The 19,156-nt window shown below is 40.5% G+C and overlaps 1 protein-coding gene across 2 annotated transcripts in view; it reads left to right on the top strand.

The window, feature by feature from the left end:
* Window positions 1-19,150, top strand: part of LOC111653923 (sodium/potassium/calcium exchanger 3) — a 21,107-nt gene extending 1,957 nt beyond the window's left edge. The window contains exons 2-17 of one of the 2 annotated variants that reach the window (XM_023404671.2): window positions 4,427-4,537; window positions 11,592-11,668; window positions 11,822-11,896; window positions 11,990-12,074; window positions 12,524-12,627; window positions 12,703-12,777; window positions 12,871-12,896; window positions 14,798-14,851; window positions 14,979-15,121; window positions 15,262-15,434; window positions 15,517-15,745; window positions 16,002-16,168; window positions 16,437-16,551; window positions 16,678-16,790; window positions 16,945-17,010; window positions 18,149-19,150. In XM_023404671.2, coding sequence (XP_023260439.1) covers window positions 4,427-4,537; window positions 11,592-11,668; window positions 11,822-11,896; window positions 11,990-12,074; window positions 12,524-12,627; window positions 12,703-12,777; window positions 12,871-12,896; window positions 14,798-14,851; window positions 14,979-15,121; window positions 15,262-15,434; window positions 15,517-15,745; window positions 16,002-16,168; window positions 16,437-16,551; window positions 16,678-16,790; window positions 16,945-17,010; window positions 18,149-18,259 — 1,724 coding nt within the window. In that variant the 3' untranslated portion in view covers window positions 18,260-19,150. The remainder of the gene's footprint in view (window positions 1-4,426; window positions 4,538-11,591; window positions 11,669-11,821; window positions 11,897-11,989; window positions 12,075-12,523; window positions 12,628-12,702; window positions 12,778-12,870; window positions 12,897-14,797; window positions 14,852-14,978; window positions 15,122-15,261; window positions 15,435-15,516; window positions 15,746-16,001; window positions 16,169-16,436; window positions 16,552-16,677; window positions 16,791-16,944; window positions 17,011-18,148) is intronic. The other variant, XR_015437174.1, reaches the window with a different exon arrangement.
* The last annotated feature ends 6 nt before the right edge of the window (window positions 19,151-19,156 follow it).

Raw genomic sequence — 19,156 nt, 5'->3', positions numbered from 1 at the left:
CCTCCCCCTTCAGCTCATTACCCTCTCATCACCTTTGCTGATATGGTCACACACCGTCACACAGGCTCATCAGCAGCTTCACCACCAACTTTTTCCTCTGTAATCCCATGTGCGTTATAAAGATATGAATGAGTGAACTTTTTGTTCCATCAGGAGTGTTTGATTTACGTTAAGGTTTCATCCGGGTGTTGCATGCTGTCCTTCGTTGAAGAGTGTCCTGGTGAATGAGCCGTGTCATTAATATTTATACTTCACCTTTAAATTATGAGTGTGCCATCAACCAGAAGAGGTTTTTTGAACCGAGACCAAGGCTGCTCAACTTAAACCACATAAAAGCACAGGGCAAAGCATGTAGTCTGCTGTTTGTAATGGCGACAGGCAGGTTACGCTCATAATACTTGGAAAATATTACACATACTGTAGCATCCTGAAAGCTGCTGCTTGTATGACCATTTATGGATGTCCTGACCTAACACTTGTATCAACAGCAGTCTGATTATGTCAAAAAAACTATACTAGATTGGATTTCAATCAAAACAAATTATTTACAAGTGTATTTTAACATCACAAACTCGATTACAAAAAAATTTGCAGAAGCGTCACACAAAGGAACATGAAGAGAAGCTGTACAACAAGAATTGCCAAAAAGAAAAATTTGCTAGAGCAACAAATATTGCTGAAAGCAATGAAGAAGTATGAGGAACTCCCTACAGACAGCAGCAAAAACAAAGCAGAAAACAAAGAAACCTGTTGAATTGTTTGTGCTGGTTGGCCAGTCTTTTGTAAGGGGGCGTCACTAGCCAACATATCTCCAAGATGGCCGACCCTCGTCTGTAGAAGCAAGCAGTTTATCTCAAAACATTCAGAAGTCACAGCAGCAGTGAGTCTAACAGCTGACACATAAAAACCTGTGTGGTCCCATGTCATGACGGTCTGACAGCACACCAAGTGCAAAAAGAGTAGGAATAGCTTTTTACAACTAGCGGATGTTATAATATGAAATGGACTAATACATTTTTTTTTTTTGCTACTTGGAAACAGTGGAAAAAAGCTATAACATACATTAACATTTTATTTTCTGAATTTGATATAGTGAATGTGGTAGCCAACAGTTACTCCAGCAAACACAAAGCAACTCCTTAGCTGCTGATGTTAGCTTGCTGGTTGCTAACTTGGGTTCATCAGAGCTGCCTCTTACAGCAGGAAGAGGTTGTTGAAAAAATCAAATGTTCACCAGCTCTCTGTTTACTGCAACGTGACACTTACGTAAATGTTCGGTCTGAATGTCAGAGTGGAGATCTGGAAGACTGCACTGTTATCAACATGGAACGTGAGGTCAGAGTGTTGGACTGAAAGACAGTCCAACACTCAACAAAGTAATATCTATAGATTCAGGTTTCATATGCAGTCATGCTCACCTGCTTTGCCACTATTGAGGATTTTACAGTCAGAGACATTTACTATCACAGACTGCAGTCTTGGCCAGTGGAGGCTGTGAACCTGTTTGTGGTAAGAGCTGAGGAAGCCAGTCTGTCCAGTCAATGTGTGATTGACGGGATTAAATGTCTTGTTTCTGCTAAAGAAGGAGGCAGCAGTGGTTTGTCTTTCCTGAATGGAACTGATGATAGAGTACAGCGTTGGACTTTACGGTTTCAAGTAATGATTTCTTCTTTCAGGCCTTTAATAAAGAATTAAATAGGTGCTATTCAATGATGCAGCATTCAGTTCATGTCAGCATGTTCCCACCCAGATGAATTCCTGGGATTTTAACTTCTTTGCTGCCTTAAGAATAAGAAAAAAACATTGTGAATAAATGTCACAACATGAACATTTGAGTCTGTGACACAGAGCTTCTTCTCCAAGGTTCCCCATAGTCTGTGTGTGTAAAGAGATGAATTATGATTTATGTTATTTACACTTAGCATGATGGTATTTATACTTACCTTCCTGCATTCAACCAGCGTTATGTTGAGGAATGTGGCAGCAGGATTAAGATTTCATCACTGATCCCTCTGCAACCTCTTTACTTTATATTTACATTTTAGGCCTTTAGCAGACAGTCTTACCCAGAGGAACAATCACGCCAACATTTAAGTTAGCTTGTCACCACAGCTATAAGCAGAAGTCATAAACAAGGACAAAGGTCAGGGCCAGAGTGAAGACAGTGTTGCTACATGCATTGAATCAAGTGCATGCATCAAGTGTGACGTTGTGTTCTTTATGTCCACTTTAGAACAGCTTATTGTGACTTTAGAGTTAGGCAATGCCTAACGTCATAATAACTAATTAAAAAACATGAGGTGAGAAGGTCAAACAGGCTGTCTGCCATATATTTCTATTGTTCAGGTTGTCATTTACTAACTAAGTTGATTAAATGACAAGATGCATCAAGATCTGCGGTGGCTTTTCCTGGGGGAAACCTGGTGTAACATTAGCATAACCAGAACTCTCAAACTTACTGATAGATATAAAGGCCTGGAAAGGAACCGGAGAGTCCAACTTCTCCAATGACAACTGTCTAGGAGACAAATATTGCATGGAATTTCAATTTTCAAATGCAAACATAGTGAATAATTGAGTAAAAAGACTTGGCGAAGTATAGCCTTTCTATATTTAGTGTTTATTACAGCTGTAGTTAGATAAGCCTAAAGTTATGTAAATTAGGTTAATATTTGAAGAATGTTTTTGGCCTAACTACAAGTCATTTGTGCTGCATTTTATTTGTGCTGGGAGCCATTACTTCCTCAATATTAACAATGCAACTACATTGTTTTTCGTTAATGGATAATTTCTGGATGAAATGATTTACCATTTTGTATATGAATTGTCAGAAAGTAGTGAAAAATGCCCATCACAGTTCCAATGTAATGGCTTTTGATAGTTTATGTCCAGTAGACAGGTGAAAACCCAAAGTTGATCAATTTGCAATGAAATAAAATAGGAAAAAAAAAAGCTAATCCGGCAAGATTTTTGCCAAATGTACAATATGATTAGTCAATTTCAATCAGTGATTAATTTTCAGTTGTAAAGTTGTCAATAATCAGTGTTGTCTATGTTGTTTGTGCTCAGTACCATGTTAAGAGTTTATAAAATCTGAATCTGGGAAAAAAACAGAATAAGCCTCACACATTTTATTTCAGCTTTTTCTAATGAGATGAGATGTGGTTTAGGTGTTGGAAACTCCTCCCACTTACAAGTGTGAAAATGGTGCCGAGCCATCTGCGGCAGAAACACATTTGAATTTCATACGAGCTGAGCTCCTCTTGATGCCTCAACATGAAAGCCTTCACGTCTCCTCTCAGCCACGACCGCTGCCCTCCTGAAATAGGCTCATTGAGCTGTACGGTACAAAGGGACTCTACAGCGCCTGGCAATCACGAAATGCATCAGACACAGACACCAAGCCGCTTCATAAATAAAAGGACAGTGTGTAGTACAGAGCTTAATAATCGTCTCACCATCGTCTCAGCCCTCGGAGGAAAGATCTCTGTGGGTGGCAGTGGAGTATATCTGTATCTTTTTTTTTCCCATTGGGGATATGATGAGACAGATCTATCTGTGGGGAGTTCCTCGGTTATCGCCCTAGTAAAGCCGTAAAAAACTGAAACCCACACAGAGATTAGCTATTGAGGAATGAAATACAGAGCTGAAATACACACCGTAAAGACTTCAGTGCTGATGGCTCAGGACAGCTGACGGCAGCATGGAGTGAATTACTGAACATATTCTTATCTCCCAGAGCCAGAAACATGAAACTGCAGTGCGTCCTCGCTTCACTCAAGAATAACTCTACAGACAATAACTAGAAAAGGAAAAAGGGACAATAACAATTCTTGGGTGATGGTGGACAAGTGTACATTTTTAAAATTCAAAAGCCAAACTAATAAAATAAGAAATAGATTGTTTGGTTATTGTAGTTCAGTTTTTCTTTGAGAAAACTGACAGTTACTCTCAAAAGAAAATTAATTGACAACAGTTGTGATAAACTTAATATTTTTAAATTATTTTTAAAAAAATTGCAAAAATTGATAGTTGTACCTTGTCACATTGGAGGATTCTCTTCCCTGTTTTTTGTCCATTTAAACTGAATATTTTTGTGTTTCAATCTGTTTTTCAGCAAAACCAACAGTTTGTAGACGCTCGAGGGCTCTAGGGAATTGTGTTGGGCATTGTTTCATATCCAGAAAATCAGGAAATCTTCATAATGGAGAGGCTGCAAATGTTTATCATTTTTTGCTTGAACAGTGACTGAAATGATGATTTGATTTATCAGAATAGTTGATGCACAAATCAATTAGTTCTCTGCAATAAAGCACAGAGCTTACCTTCCATAGCCCGAGTGTGTGAGGTCTTTTTTTTTTTTTTTTTTTTTAATTGTATCAGGTTGGTTTTGCACTAAAATGACTCTGGTGCCGTTTTATAACAGAGGCGGAGTCTTCTTGGTTTTGGCCAGGCGTGAATGACGGGGCGCTGCGATGGACTCGCAGGCTGATGCAGGAGAAGTCAGACAACCAGAGCCTGGATCAGCCCCGAGCAGGTGAGTCACTGTGTTTTTAAACTGGATAGATGCAATCTGCTCCTCCAGGACAGACCAGCAAACTCCCCCAGACTGTCTGCAAGCACTTCCTTATCATTCAGGGCGTACATTCATTTTTAGGGTGTGTATGTAATGTTACATCACAATGCTGAAATGTCTGGTGATATTTTACATTTCCTCAAAACCGATAAAATTGAGACAAGCAGATAGGAATGGTTATTCTATTTTTTTTTTTACTTATCCAGTGAATTCAATACAGGAAGGAAGGATTTATTTCTGGGCTGTTTAACTGACAACTGAGTGTATATTGCCATATTGCACATGCCTAATTCATGGTATGATATTTGGAATTACACACACCCAACATGACCGGCAATGGTGTGCATCGTATTGGTGAGGAAGTTCATTTGAGAGACTATTCAGAAGATGTGGAGAGTCACAAATGGTTTAGCGGTGTCATTTTTCTACATTATGTGCATGTGTGTGGTGTATGCAGGTAAACAAGGAAGGCGGAGTGTACCATTTCTGCCTCCCCCCTGCAGGTGAACTGAAAGGTCATGCGGACTAAGCATTGTGTTAGTTGACAGGAGTGTGTAGTCAGTGTCAAGCTTGTGCTCTGAAAATACTCGAGAAGACAGACGGAGCACAAAAGAGGAGGCTGAAAGGAGAGTGAAAGTCAGATTGGATTTTCTCAGGTTGTCTTTTTCTTTTGGAGACGTCAAGTTATTTTCCTTTGCCTCACGAGTGTGGTTGCACGGTGAAGAGTTTGGACAGATTCAAACTGCTCTTTGTCGATTTATTACTGAGACATGCATCCAATCGACAGCAATAATCAGACCCGTGTTTCTCTGGTTCCCAGGCTGATTAGCTGGCTGGCTGACATGAGCCGCAGTCATCACAGCTGACAGTTTTATTATTAAAAATTCAGATCAGAGAGGAACTGTGTGGGGAGAATAGCACTGAGTAGATAAAATAACACAGCTGCACAAAGAAAAACCTTTTGCCTCACTGACAATATACAATTCTGTATCTTCAGATCATTTGCATTTACTCTACGGCTGTGCTAATATTAGACTGTCGGTCACAATGTTGTATTGTATGCAAATGAGTATACAATTTCTCCCAGAAATTGATGCAAGTCAAGTTATGCTAATTCTATACTATGCAAATAACCTGGCACCTCAGGTGTGCCTTCTGAGGGTGCGTAACCACCAAAAACACACAAACACACGCACAATGAATAATCTCCAGCTTTTTAAAAATAGATTTGAGTGAATGACGCTTGCCTTCTGTGAGCAAGGACGTGCACATGTGGCAGTAAAATACGCAGTGTAACTCATTGTGAAGTCTTGGAGACTTCCCAGAACCTTTCACTTTTATCTTATTCATCACAGCAGTTGGGAAAGATCATCATGTGAGGGCATCCTAGTTTATTTACATAATGTGCACACGACACTAGCACAGCATGGCTATTCTTAATCCAGTCAGTAAGGTTTGATTTATAGTAATTTGATAAATAGTGTATCAAGGCTTTGACTCGCTCAGTTATCCACTGTATGACCAGAGATTTTAGTTTTCATTCAATTCATTGTTTTATCGCCAAACCTCAACTCTCCATTTTGAGCTTCTGATAATTTTATCTGGAGAAGTAATTCCACAGTGACATTACCAATAATTTATTAGTTATATTTTTGGAGAGCTTATATTTGAGAGGTGCATGAATACTGACTCATCAGGGACAATTGATCTGGCACTTGCAGTTAATTCACACAATACAGGCACCTCACTGTCCCGCTGCTGTCACACGTCCTCATCTGTGATATTACACCAGAGTTTTTTTTCCTTTCTTTCTTCCCCACACTTGAGAGAGAAAATAATGAGACTCGGTGTATGTCTCCACCAGTGCTCCATTTTCTCTGTACAGCCATTTGTGTTTTGCTACCTGATAACATACTTAACCTTTATTGAGTTCCTGGTTGCAAACAGATCTCCCTCATTATCTCTCACAAGGACACAAGCGTACTGCGGCTAGATACTTCATTGTACTTCATTTCGCCTGCTTGTCTCCAGCAGGAGTCAAGCAGGCGAACAAAAAAGCTGGACAGGTAGTATAAGACACAGCAGTGAGTACGGCTCCGGGCCCAGGTTGCCGCCCTGTTCGTCAGCAGGCCGTCTGACAGTGATTGCATAATCTGTAGTGTGATTAAAAAACCTGCGCTGGACCTCGGGGGATATTATATTGGGGATTGCACAGTAACGTCCAGCCCCAGGCTCTCTTTCTCTCTTTTCATCCCTCCACTACTTAACAAGATGGAGACGGTTTGATCCGCCTTCAGCTGACAAGCCTCGGAGACTGTTGTTGCTAGGCAACTGAATGCTAAATTTTGAAACCCAGACAATTCTGTCTTTCAAACATTAAAAGTGCAAAGCAAAGAACTAAAAATAGACCGTGAGGAGATGAAGGAGGGGTGAATGAATCCAAATAATGTAAATTAAGTAAATGGCTCATACTGTGTGTGTCGCTGAGGCTTGTTATGTTGTTTATTTTGGCAAGAGACAGTCAGCTGAGAATAGTATTTTTCCACTGCCATGTTTTCTGGGGGTTTTTTTTGGTAAAGCATTGAGAAAGAGAGGCTGGCAGATAATCTAAAACAAATTGTCTTCAAATGGTCTTGGACTTTTATCAGGACTGCCAGATTATGGATGCCACACAAAGCAAACAGCAGTTAATGTGGCCATTATTTGTAGCCATGTGAGGTTGTGGAAAATGTGAAGCAGATACGGTTGGATCCTGTTCAGTCCCTTTTACTTTCTGCCCACAAAAACAAGTCAACATTTAAGGAAAAAAAGGCAGCGGTTAAAACTGACTGTCAGGTTTATCATAAAAGTCCTCTTAAGTCCTGTTTGCCCTTGAAAAGGAGATGTTTTACTGTTTCCTCTGACTTTACATTTACTTTAAATCCGTTTAACCAGCTGATGACAAATGGTGTAGCATGATCGGTATGATCAGATTTTGTTCACTTCTGTCACAACAATGAAACATGATGTTTGGTGTTTTTATTGACACGTGAGATGTGTGTGTGTGTGGTGTGTTTGTTAGTGCGGTCTGAAGCGCTGCTGCCGTTTCATCAGAGACGCATTCAAACTGCCTCAAAGGAAAGAAATCAAAGAACAAATGCATAATTGAATTTACATTACACACCTGGATGAAATATTTATTTTTTGATTCCTCATGAAAAATGCAGCGGTGTTGCATTGTGTGTGTGTGTGTGTGTGTGTGTGTGTGTGTATATGTATGGTTGGTTCATGATACGACTTTACTCAGAGTGCCAGTCAATACCATAGCTTGACTCCAGGACCCCTGCAGACTTTCAGATCAATATATTATTCAGTCCCGCCCACTGCCTGTCATTCGGCACTTGTAATGCCTTCTGATAATTTTGTCTGGCATTGACCTTTTACTTGAAGATTTAATCTAATCTGCTGCACAGGCTTTATTGTTCAGCGCTCACATAATATACATATTGGGATAATGATAAGTATCTGTGCATCACTCAGATGCACAGTGAACAGTGCGACATAAACAGTTCAGATTTTTTTAAAAAACAACCTTTTTGATAGAGCTTACATCAATGCTGTCTTAAACTTAAAACTGAAATTGTCTTCTGTCATTATTATCTGATACAAATTACACCAAAATAAACTCGTAACTGCCGGAGTTTGAAATAGACAACAGGGTTTAATTATTGCAATAAATGTTGTGGAGTCAATTAAAAGCTAATAAAGTTTTATAGTGTTGACACTCATGCTGTGTTTAACCATAAAGCAGATGCATTACAGCAAATTTACGCTTTCCTTCTTAACAAACAAATCTACCATATCTGTTAGTTATCTTTGTCATTAAACAAAGGCAGTATAAAGTTTTAGAGCAAAACACAGTGATCAGTGAAATCATGACAAACAAGAGAAAGAGAGTGAAAAACAAACAATGAAAAACTAACAATAGCCCTACCCCAGGCCCAGACTGATTCATTTTCAAGTAAATATCTTTCAACTTTAATCCACCTTGTGTTCAACACATCTAGCTCAGTTGTTAGAATGTGCAAAACCATGAATTTCATTCAGTGAACAGCGAAGAGCCAGTTTATCTTATTCACTTTTTCAGGTGGTATGAAAAAAAAATATGTTTAATACTTTGGGTTGTAACAATTAATTGCTATCCTAGCATTTCTCCTATATGATGGTTCAGACCTCCCTCAGGATGACTGACCCAGTGGTCTTCACATCTTTTCAGTAAGGTTTTGGTTTGTGAAGTTGAATAAATCACTGTCTTGATCCACTTCAAATACACAAAAACTAATTCACAAGAAACTTTATTTCCCAAAGAGTAGTTTAGTTATTCTTCAGTGTAAGTCTGTGGGGAGGTCTTCCCCACTCAGCATTACATGCACTTATTACTGACACAGTTTGTTCCATGTTGCCTCACAGCTGACGAGATGGAGGCATTGCAGAAAGTTTGAAGAAATCGTCACACAACTTCAATATCTTGTGAAATGAAGTGATGTGTTTTCAAATGAAGGAAGATAAACTTATCTGTACAGAATTACTGATGCACTAGAAGCTGTTCATATTAGAGTAATGATTTAGGATCCTCTTCATTTAGTAAATTAAACATTTAATCAATGAATGGTAACATAGTTTAGTTCAGCCAGTTTATTAAAGCTCCACATTTGCCCTTTGTCTGCTTCCTCCTACACAGGAAGTGATGTCCTTCATGTTACAGCAGAAGCCACAGCAGCCATAAATGTGTGAGACGGTTGAGGAAATGTATGGTGCTGTTTAAACTTGTGGATTATGTTTTGAGGAGTACTTCAGCTTGTGTAGAAATGAAACAAAGATATATGAACTGCTGTGACAGACAGATCTAGATCAGAGGTGATTGAGTGGTGGGATCAGTTTGTGATTCTGGCAGTGAAAAGCCACCAAGCACAGAGAGAAGTGATGTTAGAGGTCTGAGTACAGAGTGACTTCTATTGTCGGAGCCGTAACCGTACGTCAACGTCGTACTTGGACCTCTGATTACAAAATGACTGATTTTAATCGAGCTGATGGCACATCTGGCTTATATTCCTGATTTGGGAAGTTGCAAATGTGCAGTCCTGTGTAATGCGGGTGTTTCAGTTTGTGGTCTTGTGTTGTGAAACCACAGCGTAAAAGTCTTGGCAGAGTACATTCCTGTCCAACAGCCTTCAGTAAACCAGCACACTGTTTCTGTCTCTATGTATCTCTGTGCCGTTTTCCCCCCTCCCTCTTTCTCTCAGACCTCTCCTGAGGGTTTGTAAGGAAAAATAAATATTTTTAGATATTACGGTCCAGAGCTGCTGTCACTTCTTTTTTTTTCATTTTTCATAAACCCTAACCATGGGAAACACATATTCACCTCCCCCCTTTCTCACTGTTCACGCAGTCGCCTTGCCTTTGGCTTCCTACTGCCACCCATCAAAAAAAAGAAAAAAGAAAAAAAAAAGCTGCCCCCGGGGAGAGGGTCACCATAGCAACTGCCTTCACCAGAGCAACTCTTCAAAGCGTCCATCTGAGCTGCATGTTGCAGCCCTGAGTTTCTACCTACAGCATAACCTGGGAGTTTATGTTTTGGGGCAGAACGGAGACTGGAAGTCTTCCAGTGCAGTTAGACAGGACACCGGGAGCAAAGAGGGAGGTGAAAGAAATAAGGCCACAGAGAGCACAGATGTCCAACAGCTGATCATCTTGACAGGCTGCTTCAGAAGACGCATATAGTGCAGCTTCACATCCAGCCTCTGTTTCGTGCAATAAGATGACACAAAGTTTACATGCTAAGCCTGGATGATTTAGTGCACGAGCCCTGCCCTGCAATAACAGCTGGCACACAGAGAAAATAGCCTTTTTCCTCCAGTCGTCTAAGAGAGCAGAAAACAGAGACGCAGCCCCTTCCGTCAACCCTCAAAAACTCACTTCAAGTCTAGGCCCTGAAAAGACGTATATTACGGCACAGCAAGCCTGCAAGCAGAGAGGCAGCGCTTCACTCTGGCAGTGACACAAACGTGTAAACATCAGTGCACAAACATTTACATTTTCTAACTGAACATGACCAAATTGCTGTCCCCTCCCCAGGACCATATGGTCTCCTCCTCTCAGTCTCTGACACCGCAGTGTCAAAGATCACATCTCATATCCCCCATCACAAGGGACCCAATCTTAATCCACACAGTCTGTTGTTCAGTTTCCATGCAGCCGCGGTTCAGCGTGCGGCGTGCATCGTGACGGCTGCACCGTGCTTATTGTGTGCCTGTCAAGCCACTGTTGTCTCACACAGCAGAAGAGCTATAAATAGCTCCATGCTCCCCCATAGTTTAAATTCATCCAGCTCGGCTCAGAGTTGTAAATTGGAGCTGTACCACACACCCGATGCACACTCTCTGCGGAACGTCAAGGGAGCACAGGGACACTAAGCCGTCATTAACAGTTTTCCCTTTCTTTTACACTCGAGGAAGGACAGGAAGCAGCTGCCACTTTCACTTCCACCTCACTTCCTGTCTCACTGTTGAGTGCAAGACAAACAGTGTGTCCAGAAGACGTTGTTGTGGGTTTTTGCTACATCTGTTAGAAATTGTGTCTGAAATGAGACACACAGGATGATAACACTGTTCTTTATACACGTTGACTGAGGATTGAGGATTTAATGAAAGAAGGTAATACTTTAAAAATGAGGCTTTACATCAGAAATCAGAAGGAGACAAAGAATCTTATATTTCATCTGGGAAAAAAATGTCACAAGCAAGAGGACAATAAGTAAAATATGTAATTTATTCCCTATTTAATCTATTCCTTAGTGACTGAAATGAGCAAATGAGACTTTATAGAAGTTATATCAATGTGTCACAGACCATTTGGACCACTTGGATCAGTATCCATTTGTACATTTTTTCAGTAGATAGCATTAAGATTGTGTTATTACAAAAAACAAATGTAAAAAACTAAACTTAAAAAAAATTAACCCCCCCCCCCCCAACAGCCATCCATGAGTTTCCAGAGGACATCTTTACCAAGGAGCAGAGGAAGAAGGGGGCTGTGTTTCTGCATGCACTCTGTGTGAGTATTTCACACAAAATCAGTTTCTTGACTTTATTTACATCCTTGACTCAAAACGCTCAAAAGATCTGACATCGTATATTCCAAAGAAAGACCTACATAACAGAAAGGATGTGAATGTGTCCCTCCGCTCTCTTATCTGTGCTCGTACAGGCCATCTACATGTTCTACGCGCTGGCCATCGTCTGTGATGACTACTTTGTCCCTTCCCTTGAGAAAATATCTGAGGTGAGGAAAAACGATCACTATGCTTTTCTTAAAATGAATTATATATTTAATAATTATATTTTGATCTGTCTCTTTTTTTTTTTAATCTTGCAGAACCTGCAGCTCAGTGAAGATGTGGCTGGGGCGACATTTATGGCTGCAGGAAGCTCTGCTCCCGAGCTTTTCACCTCTCTTATTGGTTAGTAGGTCAGCCAGTCTACACCGTTTTGAGAGAGCCTGCCAAAATTTATTCCGAACATTTGAAGGCATAAATGCTGAAATTTCCAGTTGTCCTCTCAGTCCCTGCAGTGCCAAAATCATCCAGGAGATGTCAGTGGAGTCTAATTTAAATCAAACTTCTACAACCCTCAACTACACTCTTGATTTAAATCAGTGTTTAATCGCCCTTCCTATTTTCAGGCCTTGATTTTAAAAAAAAAAAAAATCAGTCTCTCCATTTCAGATGTTTTAGTAAATGTTGTAAATCAGTTTGATTTGGAGTCAAATTTATCGGGAAAATTTTCTGTTGACAACAGCGCACAGAAGGTGATAGGTGTTGACAGACTGAGGGGATTTCTTATCTCATCTGAAACCAAACAAAGCGACACAGTTGACCTCCTCTCATCCCTCTGTGTCTCCCACCCTCAGGTGTTTTCATCACCAAAGGAGACGTCGGAGTCGGCACGATCGTGGGCTCTGCGGTCTTCAACATCCTGGTTATCATCGGCCTGAGTGGGATCTTTGCGGGCCAGGTATGAAAGAACCAATCATTTTACATGTAGTTCTTACTGAAAATGAACACTAACATTTCTTACTTTTCTCTCCAGACTGTGCATTTGACGTGGTGGTCTCTTTTTCGAGATTCCTCCTACTACATCCTCTCTGTACTGACTCTCATCATGGTGAGATGTGCCTTTCACCAAAAGGATCCATCAGTGTTAAACTTTTCCTCTTCCACATTGGGCTTTAAACAATCTGTTTTGTTTCCTCTCTAGGTTATCTATGATGCTACAGTTGTCTGGTGAGTCCATATACATTGAAGTATGTTCATACTTTTTTAGCTTTGAATAAATGTTGTAGTAAATGCTTGATTGCCTGCACGAGACAATGTTTTCCACTGTTTTCACTGATGCTAACTGTATAAATCAGTTTGGATTCACTCGCAGGGCTCAGCTTGTTTTAAAGCTTTTCAAACTTTCTGTCAGGAATTTGATTAAATAAGGAGTTGCATTATATCATCACAGTTGATGGGAAAGGAGCTGACATCTCTGTTAACATTAAGTCACAGTGACGACATTGGCATACTGATGAGAATCGTCACTTTAAGGCTCATTTACAGCAGGAAACTCACAATTATATACCATTAAAATTTGTATTGAATATACACGACGCTCTGAATAACTCTGTATCACAGTCAGTGCTCATCATGTGATCCCATTTCCATAGAGACACTCTTACAGCTGCTATCTGTACTCAGACAACAGATCTGCAAATCTCCTCATCTCCTTCCTCTCACACTCTGATTGATGTCACAACCTCCTCCTCAATTGGCTGTTATTACAATCATGAAGATGAAGGTGTCAGCAGGTTCAACAGTCAGTGATTGTGGAGCGTGTTACATCGATATGGTTCCTGATTTGTACTCAGCAAATAATGATACATCTGAACATTTATTTCAGCTACCTGTATTTCAGAGTCGGCAGAGGTGACGAAGAACACGTTCAATTTAGAATTCGTTCAAAAGGACTTTTCATTTGTATAGTTTGTGTGGAGGAGGTGCGTGTCATTAGTAACAGCCACTTCACATACAATCAGTGGTTCTGAAGCTTAACTTTTGGATTAAATGGCTGATTTCTTTTGTGTAGATTTTCTTTCTCAACAGGCTCATTTGGTGCTTAGCTTCTAAGGTGTCCTGAATGTTTTCGATCCTGTCGACCTGAGGCCTGTTGCTAAAAAAAAAAGGAAAAAAAAAAGGGGGCCATTGTTGTATGTGTCAATGGTTTTAATGAAAGAGTAGATTTAATCATGGACTTAATGTCAGCTGGGCCAGAGCATTCATCGGTGATATATGGAGGACTGTTATTGAATTGCAGCGCGCTGAGCCAAAGCTGTCCTGCTGTATTTCACCTGGACCACTGTTCCTCTGAATGCTCTGTGGCAGATTTGTGTTTTAGTTGGCTTTGCCAAATCACTGCATGCTCAGAATATCTGAGATATGAGTCTGCACATGTGCAGCAGTGGTCATCTAGTGTCTGACCAAGTGAAGCAGCTGTTTGCATGAGTTCAGTTCCGTTGTTTGTCGGGGAATGTATTTCTCTGGCATTAAATATTCATGACTAAATACATAATCATCAAAGTTAAAGTTCACAAAAGAAACATTTTGAGTTACATGAACAGTTTATTAAGAGTTTTAAACTTATCTGCTTCATCAGAGCTGTGTGGGTTCAATTTGATTCAAACAAAACTGAAGCAAACAACCACCATCAGCTTTTTTCACCTGAGCCGTGGCCACTTCAAACCAGTGAGAAAAGCAAGGATAAAAACACAAATACAGAAATAACCAAAGCTGTTCTTATTTTATATGTATATGTAAGATACTGTAATCCTGACATAACATTTTCTTTTTTCATCTTTCAAAAATCTTCTGTTTCTTATACAACAAATATAAGGAATGTTATAAAGCAGATGATAGATATTTAAAAATGAATTATATTTAACATTATTCACACATTTATATTGATGTAAGGCATTACACACACCACTGGCATTACAGTAGGATTAAAGCAAAGGTTAACTATACTATGTTGTATGTATCTTTGATGTGAAGTTTCGAATGGAGGTTCACTTACAGTACAAACACCAACTGTGTAACTGTGTTGTATGTCAGACTAGACTAACATAAATCTACTGCTCGCTGTGCAGGTGGGAGTCCTTGCTCCTCATGACCATGTATGGAATCTACATTATAATCATGAAGTAAGTTTACCAGGAGACCAAACTTCCTCATCAGTCATCACGCCTCCACATACACGTCATTCTGACTCACACGGACTCTGTTTGTTGTATCTATGGATATAAACACAAGGTATCTGTTTGGCTGCAGGTTCAACTCCCAGATTCTGGCGTTTGTGACGCGCCAGTTGAGAAACGTCAGGCCGTGCTGCGTCGGATCAGAGGATCCCAGAGAGGACAAGATGGGAGAGGATGCCTCCGCTTGCAACACCTCCATGGTGCTGCTCAACAAAGGTCAGAAGGTGTTACACCTCAGGCTAATCAACGTGTCTGTGGGGTTTTTTGTTTTTGCTGCCAGTCAATGCTTCCTGGGATCTCAAACAGTGTGTTAAATGTAAATGGAGTGCTATTTGTGTTTCACACCTCTTTCACAGGTCATGGTCAAGTCCATGGTCAGGAGCCTCCTCCGGTCATGATGGTGGATGAGCTTCTCATCCTCAACCCCCACAAACTGTCCTTCTCTGAGGCCGGCTTGCGTATCATGATCACAGCCCACTTTTCCCCCCGCACCAGGCTCTCCATGGCAGGACGCATGCTCATCAGTGAGGTACATGACGCAAGTATCACAGATCATAACACAATCTGCCCTGGAGCTCCCCAACAAAAACCTCCCGCTCCCGCTTTCACAGAGACAGAGGCAGATCCGGACTTCGAAGAACCAGCGGGTCTGTGAGGCGGGCCCCGGGGCAAGAGGCGGGTCAACCAGCAACAGCCTGAAGAGGACGGGCTCCTGCAGCCTGGAGAATGGAGGAGGGATAGGAGACGCAGAGTTAGCAGATAAGCCAGGGGTGGAGGTGTGCCAGCCAGAGGAGGAGGAAGATGATGAAGATGGGATTTTCAGTCCTGTGCGCATACCAGGTGAGGAAGATCCAGCACCAGTTGTTAACAGCCACAAGTGAAAATAAAATTAGACCTGAAATGATTTGTTTCTTTTGACGGATTACTGGGTTTAATCAAACAATTTGACAACTGACTTTAACAATTGTGTCACTTCCAAGCTGCTGGAAGCTGTGCCTGAGATATTTTGGTGTTGTTCCTCAGCTGATAAAAAGTCACTTTTACTTGATTGATTAAATACTTGATCCTGATGGGCCTGACTTCCTGCTCTTCACAGGTGGCTGCTGTGCGCGGGTGAAGTGGGTGATCACATGGCCTCTGGGCCTCCTGCTCTACTGCACTGTGCCTAACTGTATTCTGCCACGCTGGCACCGCTGGTTCATGGTCACCTTTGTGGCCTCCACCCTGTGGATCGCTGTGTTCTCCTACCTCATGGTGTGGATGGTAAGGAGGCAGGACATATGCCTTGCTGACAGATACTGAACTCAAACACAGAAAAAATAAAAAAAACCTACAAACTGAAATAATGACAAACCGATCACGGATGCCAGGGGTGGCTGCTGTTGTTTCAATACAGAGTGATTATCTGAGCACGTTCCCTTTGTGTACATTGTAGATGATGAATTGTGAAAAGGTGACGATACTGCGGCACGCACTTATTTACTTACTTAGCTGAATACTTGACCCTGATGTGTCCTAATGTTTCTATCAGGTCACCATCATCAGCTTCACTCTAGACATCCCTGACTACATCATGGGCATAACCTTCCTGGCAGCAGGGACCAGCGTGCCAGACTGCATGGCAAGTCTGATTGTAGCTCGACAAGGTAAAAAAAAAAAAAAAAGGAGTACAACTCTGAATCTCCCAACTCCAGATCTTTTGCTTGTCTTCTCTTTGTGGTGCAAGTGCTTCAATTCAGCACTTTTCTGTCACTTTTCCCATCTCTTTTCAGGCATGGGGGACATGGCTGTGTCTAACTCCATAGGCAGCAATATCTTTGACATCCTGTTGGGTTTGGGTTTCCCCTGGGCTTTGCGTACCCTTGTGGTGGACCACGGATCATCAGTATGCACATACTTTATCTCCCTACTATATGAGTCCTTTCTTCTTTCTGCCTTTCCTGGGTTACTGATGTCTGCATGTGTGTGAGAGAGCTACCAAGGCAGAGATTTTGGGTTAGATGTCATAAAACATAAAGTGACACTTTTTTTTATCACAGGTCTTCATAAATAATAAAGGGCTGGTGTATTCTGTCATCCTGCTGTTGGCTTCTGTGTTTCTGACAGTAAGTAAACAAAACATACTAAACATTGCACAGTTGTTTTCATGTCTGCCTGGGTTTCAATTTAGATAAAGATGTTGTAGACAGTTTGACGTCTTCCATCTCTCACCTCATTGTATCATACAAATCTGCATGCAAATATTTCCTGTGGTCACGTCATGAAAGGGACAGAACAGAGAACAGGTTTGATGAAATAACTGAAATGTCATTAAAATAATTTCAGTCATATAATTAGAAGTCCTCAGGATTATTTGTACTACATGTTAGAGCTGGACAGATATATGGGAAAAGCCGATATCATCACCCAATTTTAGCTGATCGCAGAAATATTTGTGTCAGTTAATATGTTAGCAGATGCAAAATTACTGAACAGAAATGCCAATTATATGTGTGAGGTACTTTTCAAACATGTTGTCCATCAGAGTGCTCTGTTTCATCTATAAAATATTGCATATCTCGGTCACAATTTTTTATTAATAACATTTAAAACTGCTTTAACAAACATTATTATATAACCAGTGGATCAAGTGACTGTGTGAAATGTGACAGTTCTCACTCATAATCATCACCTGACTTTCCTCTTAACTCTACAGGGAATCAGCTTCTGTCACTTCAATATTTTGTTTTTATGGGCCGACAATTATTGTCAGCTTTGTTTCTAGTCGCAGCAGGTGGCTGTTTACACTTTAATCCACTGTACATTACCTGCTCAGCGGCAATCAGATGACTGATGAAGTCGGCAACTAGTATGCGTCAGTAGGCGACTGTTTGCCAGAACATTCTCCCCAACTTTGTCCATGTGGTATTTACATTTTGTTGCACTGCCCCCATGTGGCCAAAATTTTTTTTTTAGGTTTTTTTAAAAAGGTTTTAAGGGATGCTCATCAAAATAGTTTTTTTAATTAATTTTTTTTTAAGAAAAATAAACATGATGGTTATTGGATTTTAACATTTTTTTTAACCCTCAAATATCAATATTGGCCTCAAAAATTTAGTATTGGTCTGGCTCTCTTATATGTCCACTCTCCTAACAATAACCTGCTTTACTAAACACAATAGGATTCATAATTAATATCCTTTAATATCCGATTGTCTCATGCTCCTCATCGCTCCTTCCTCACCACTGTCTCTCCGCTTGCAGGTGACAAGTGTTCATCTGAACCACTGGAAGCTGGATCGCCGGCTGGGTCTGGGTCTGATGTTTCTTTATGCCATCTTCCTGCTCTGCTCCATCCTCTTTGGGCAGATGTGAGGCCTTAAGGTCAAAGGTCAAACCCGGTCAGACAGCATGCCGAGTACCTACCTTCCTAGCACATGTCCTCTTTTGTGAAGCCAAAAAAAGAAAAAAAAGAGTGACATCATTGTTGTGTTCCTTGTGAGAGTTTCTGTGCACCTCAATAGGAGTCGCTAGGATGATACTGTACACATGCAACCACACAAACACACTGAAATCCATCAATAGCACAGTCGTTGTTCGAAAGCTGTCAATCCATTATGTATCAAATTGGGTGACTGACCAAAAAAATTGAATGACATGGCAGATGGAAGCTGCTGGATTGTTGAGCCAAGATGAAACAGGAAAAAAAACAGTTCTGGCCCTCATTAGCTGGGTTGTTGCACAGTGTTGTGGCTATGCAGCAGCTAACTGATATTATAATAATTATTAAAATTCAGTTTACATCCCATAACAAATTTGACATTATATTACATGCCTGTTTTTAAATTTGAATGTACAAAAATGAATCTTTTGGCCTTTTCTGTGAACATTTGTTGCGAAAAGCAGCAATTTTGAAGAAGGTCAGCTCCGCTAAAACTCTGCCAAATTAGTTTACTATCCTACTAGCTAACACGCTACGAATCCAAACTGCTTCTGCTTAATAATTACTTTTTGAATAAATTATGTGCTAATACTATTTCATTAGAGCAATAAGCCATTAGAAGCAACACACATACACGCTTCAACGCGTTGATGTACATGACACATGTCACATTAATTGTTAATATTCCACACAGTGAACTTAAATGAAGAGGTCTTAATGACACAAAGGTCTTGTTCTGTTGGGACTATTGCAGCTCATTTCCACTGAGTCTACTGTTCAATTTATCTATAATATTAATGTTAATTATTGTGAATGCTGCTGCAGCCAAG

Source organism: Seriola lalandi, unplaced genomic scaffold (assembly GCF_002814215.2).
Source record: "Seriola lalandi dorsalis isolate HSWRI2012SDOR001 ecotype SW California unplaced genomic scaffold, Sedor1 jcf7180002054256, whole genome shotgun sequence".
Lineage (NCBI taxonomy): Eukaryota > Metazoa > Chordata > Actinopteri > Carangiformes > Carangidae > Seriola > Seriola lalandi.
The sequence above is the reverse complement of the archived record's forward strand: the minus strand, read 5'-3'. Positions and strand labels throughout refer to the sequence as shown.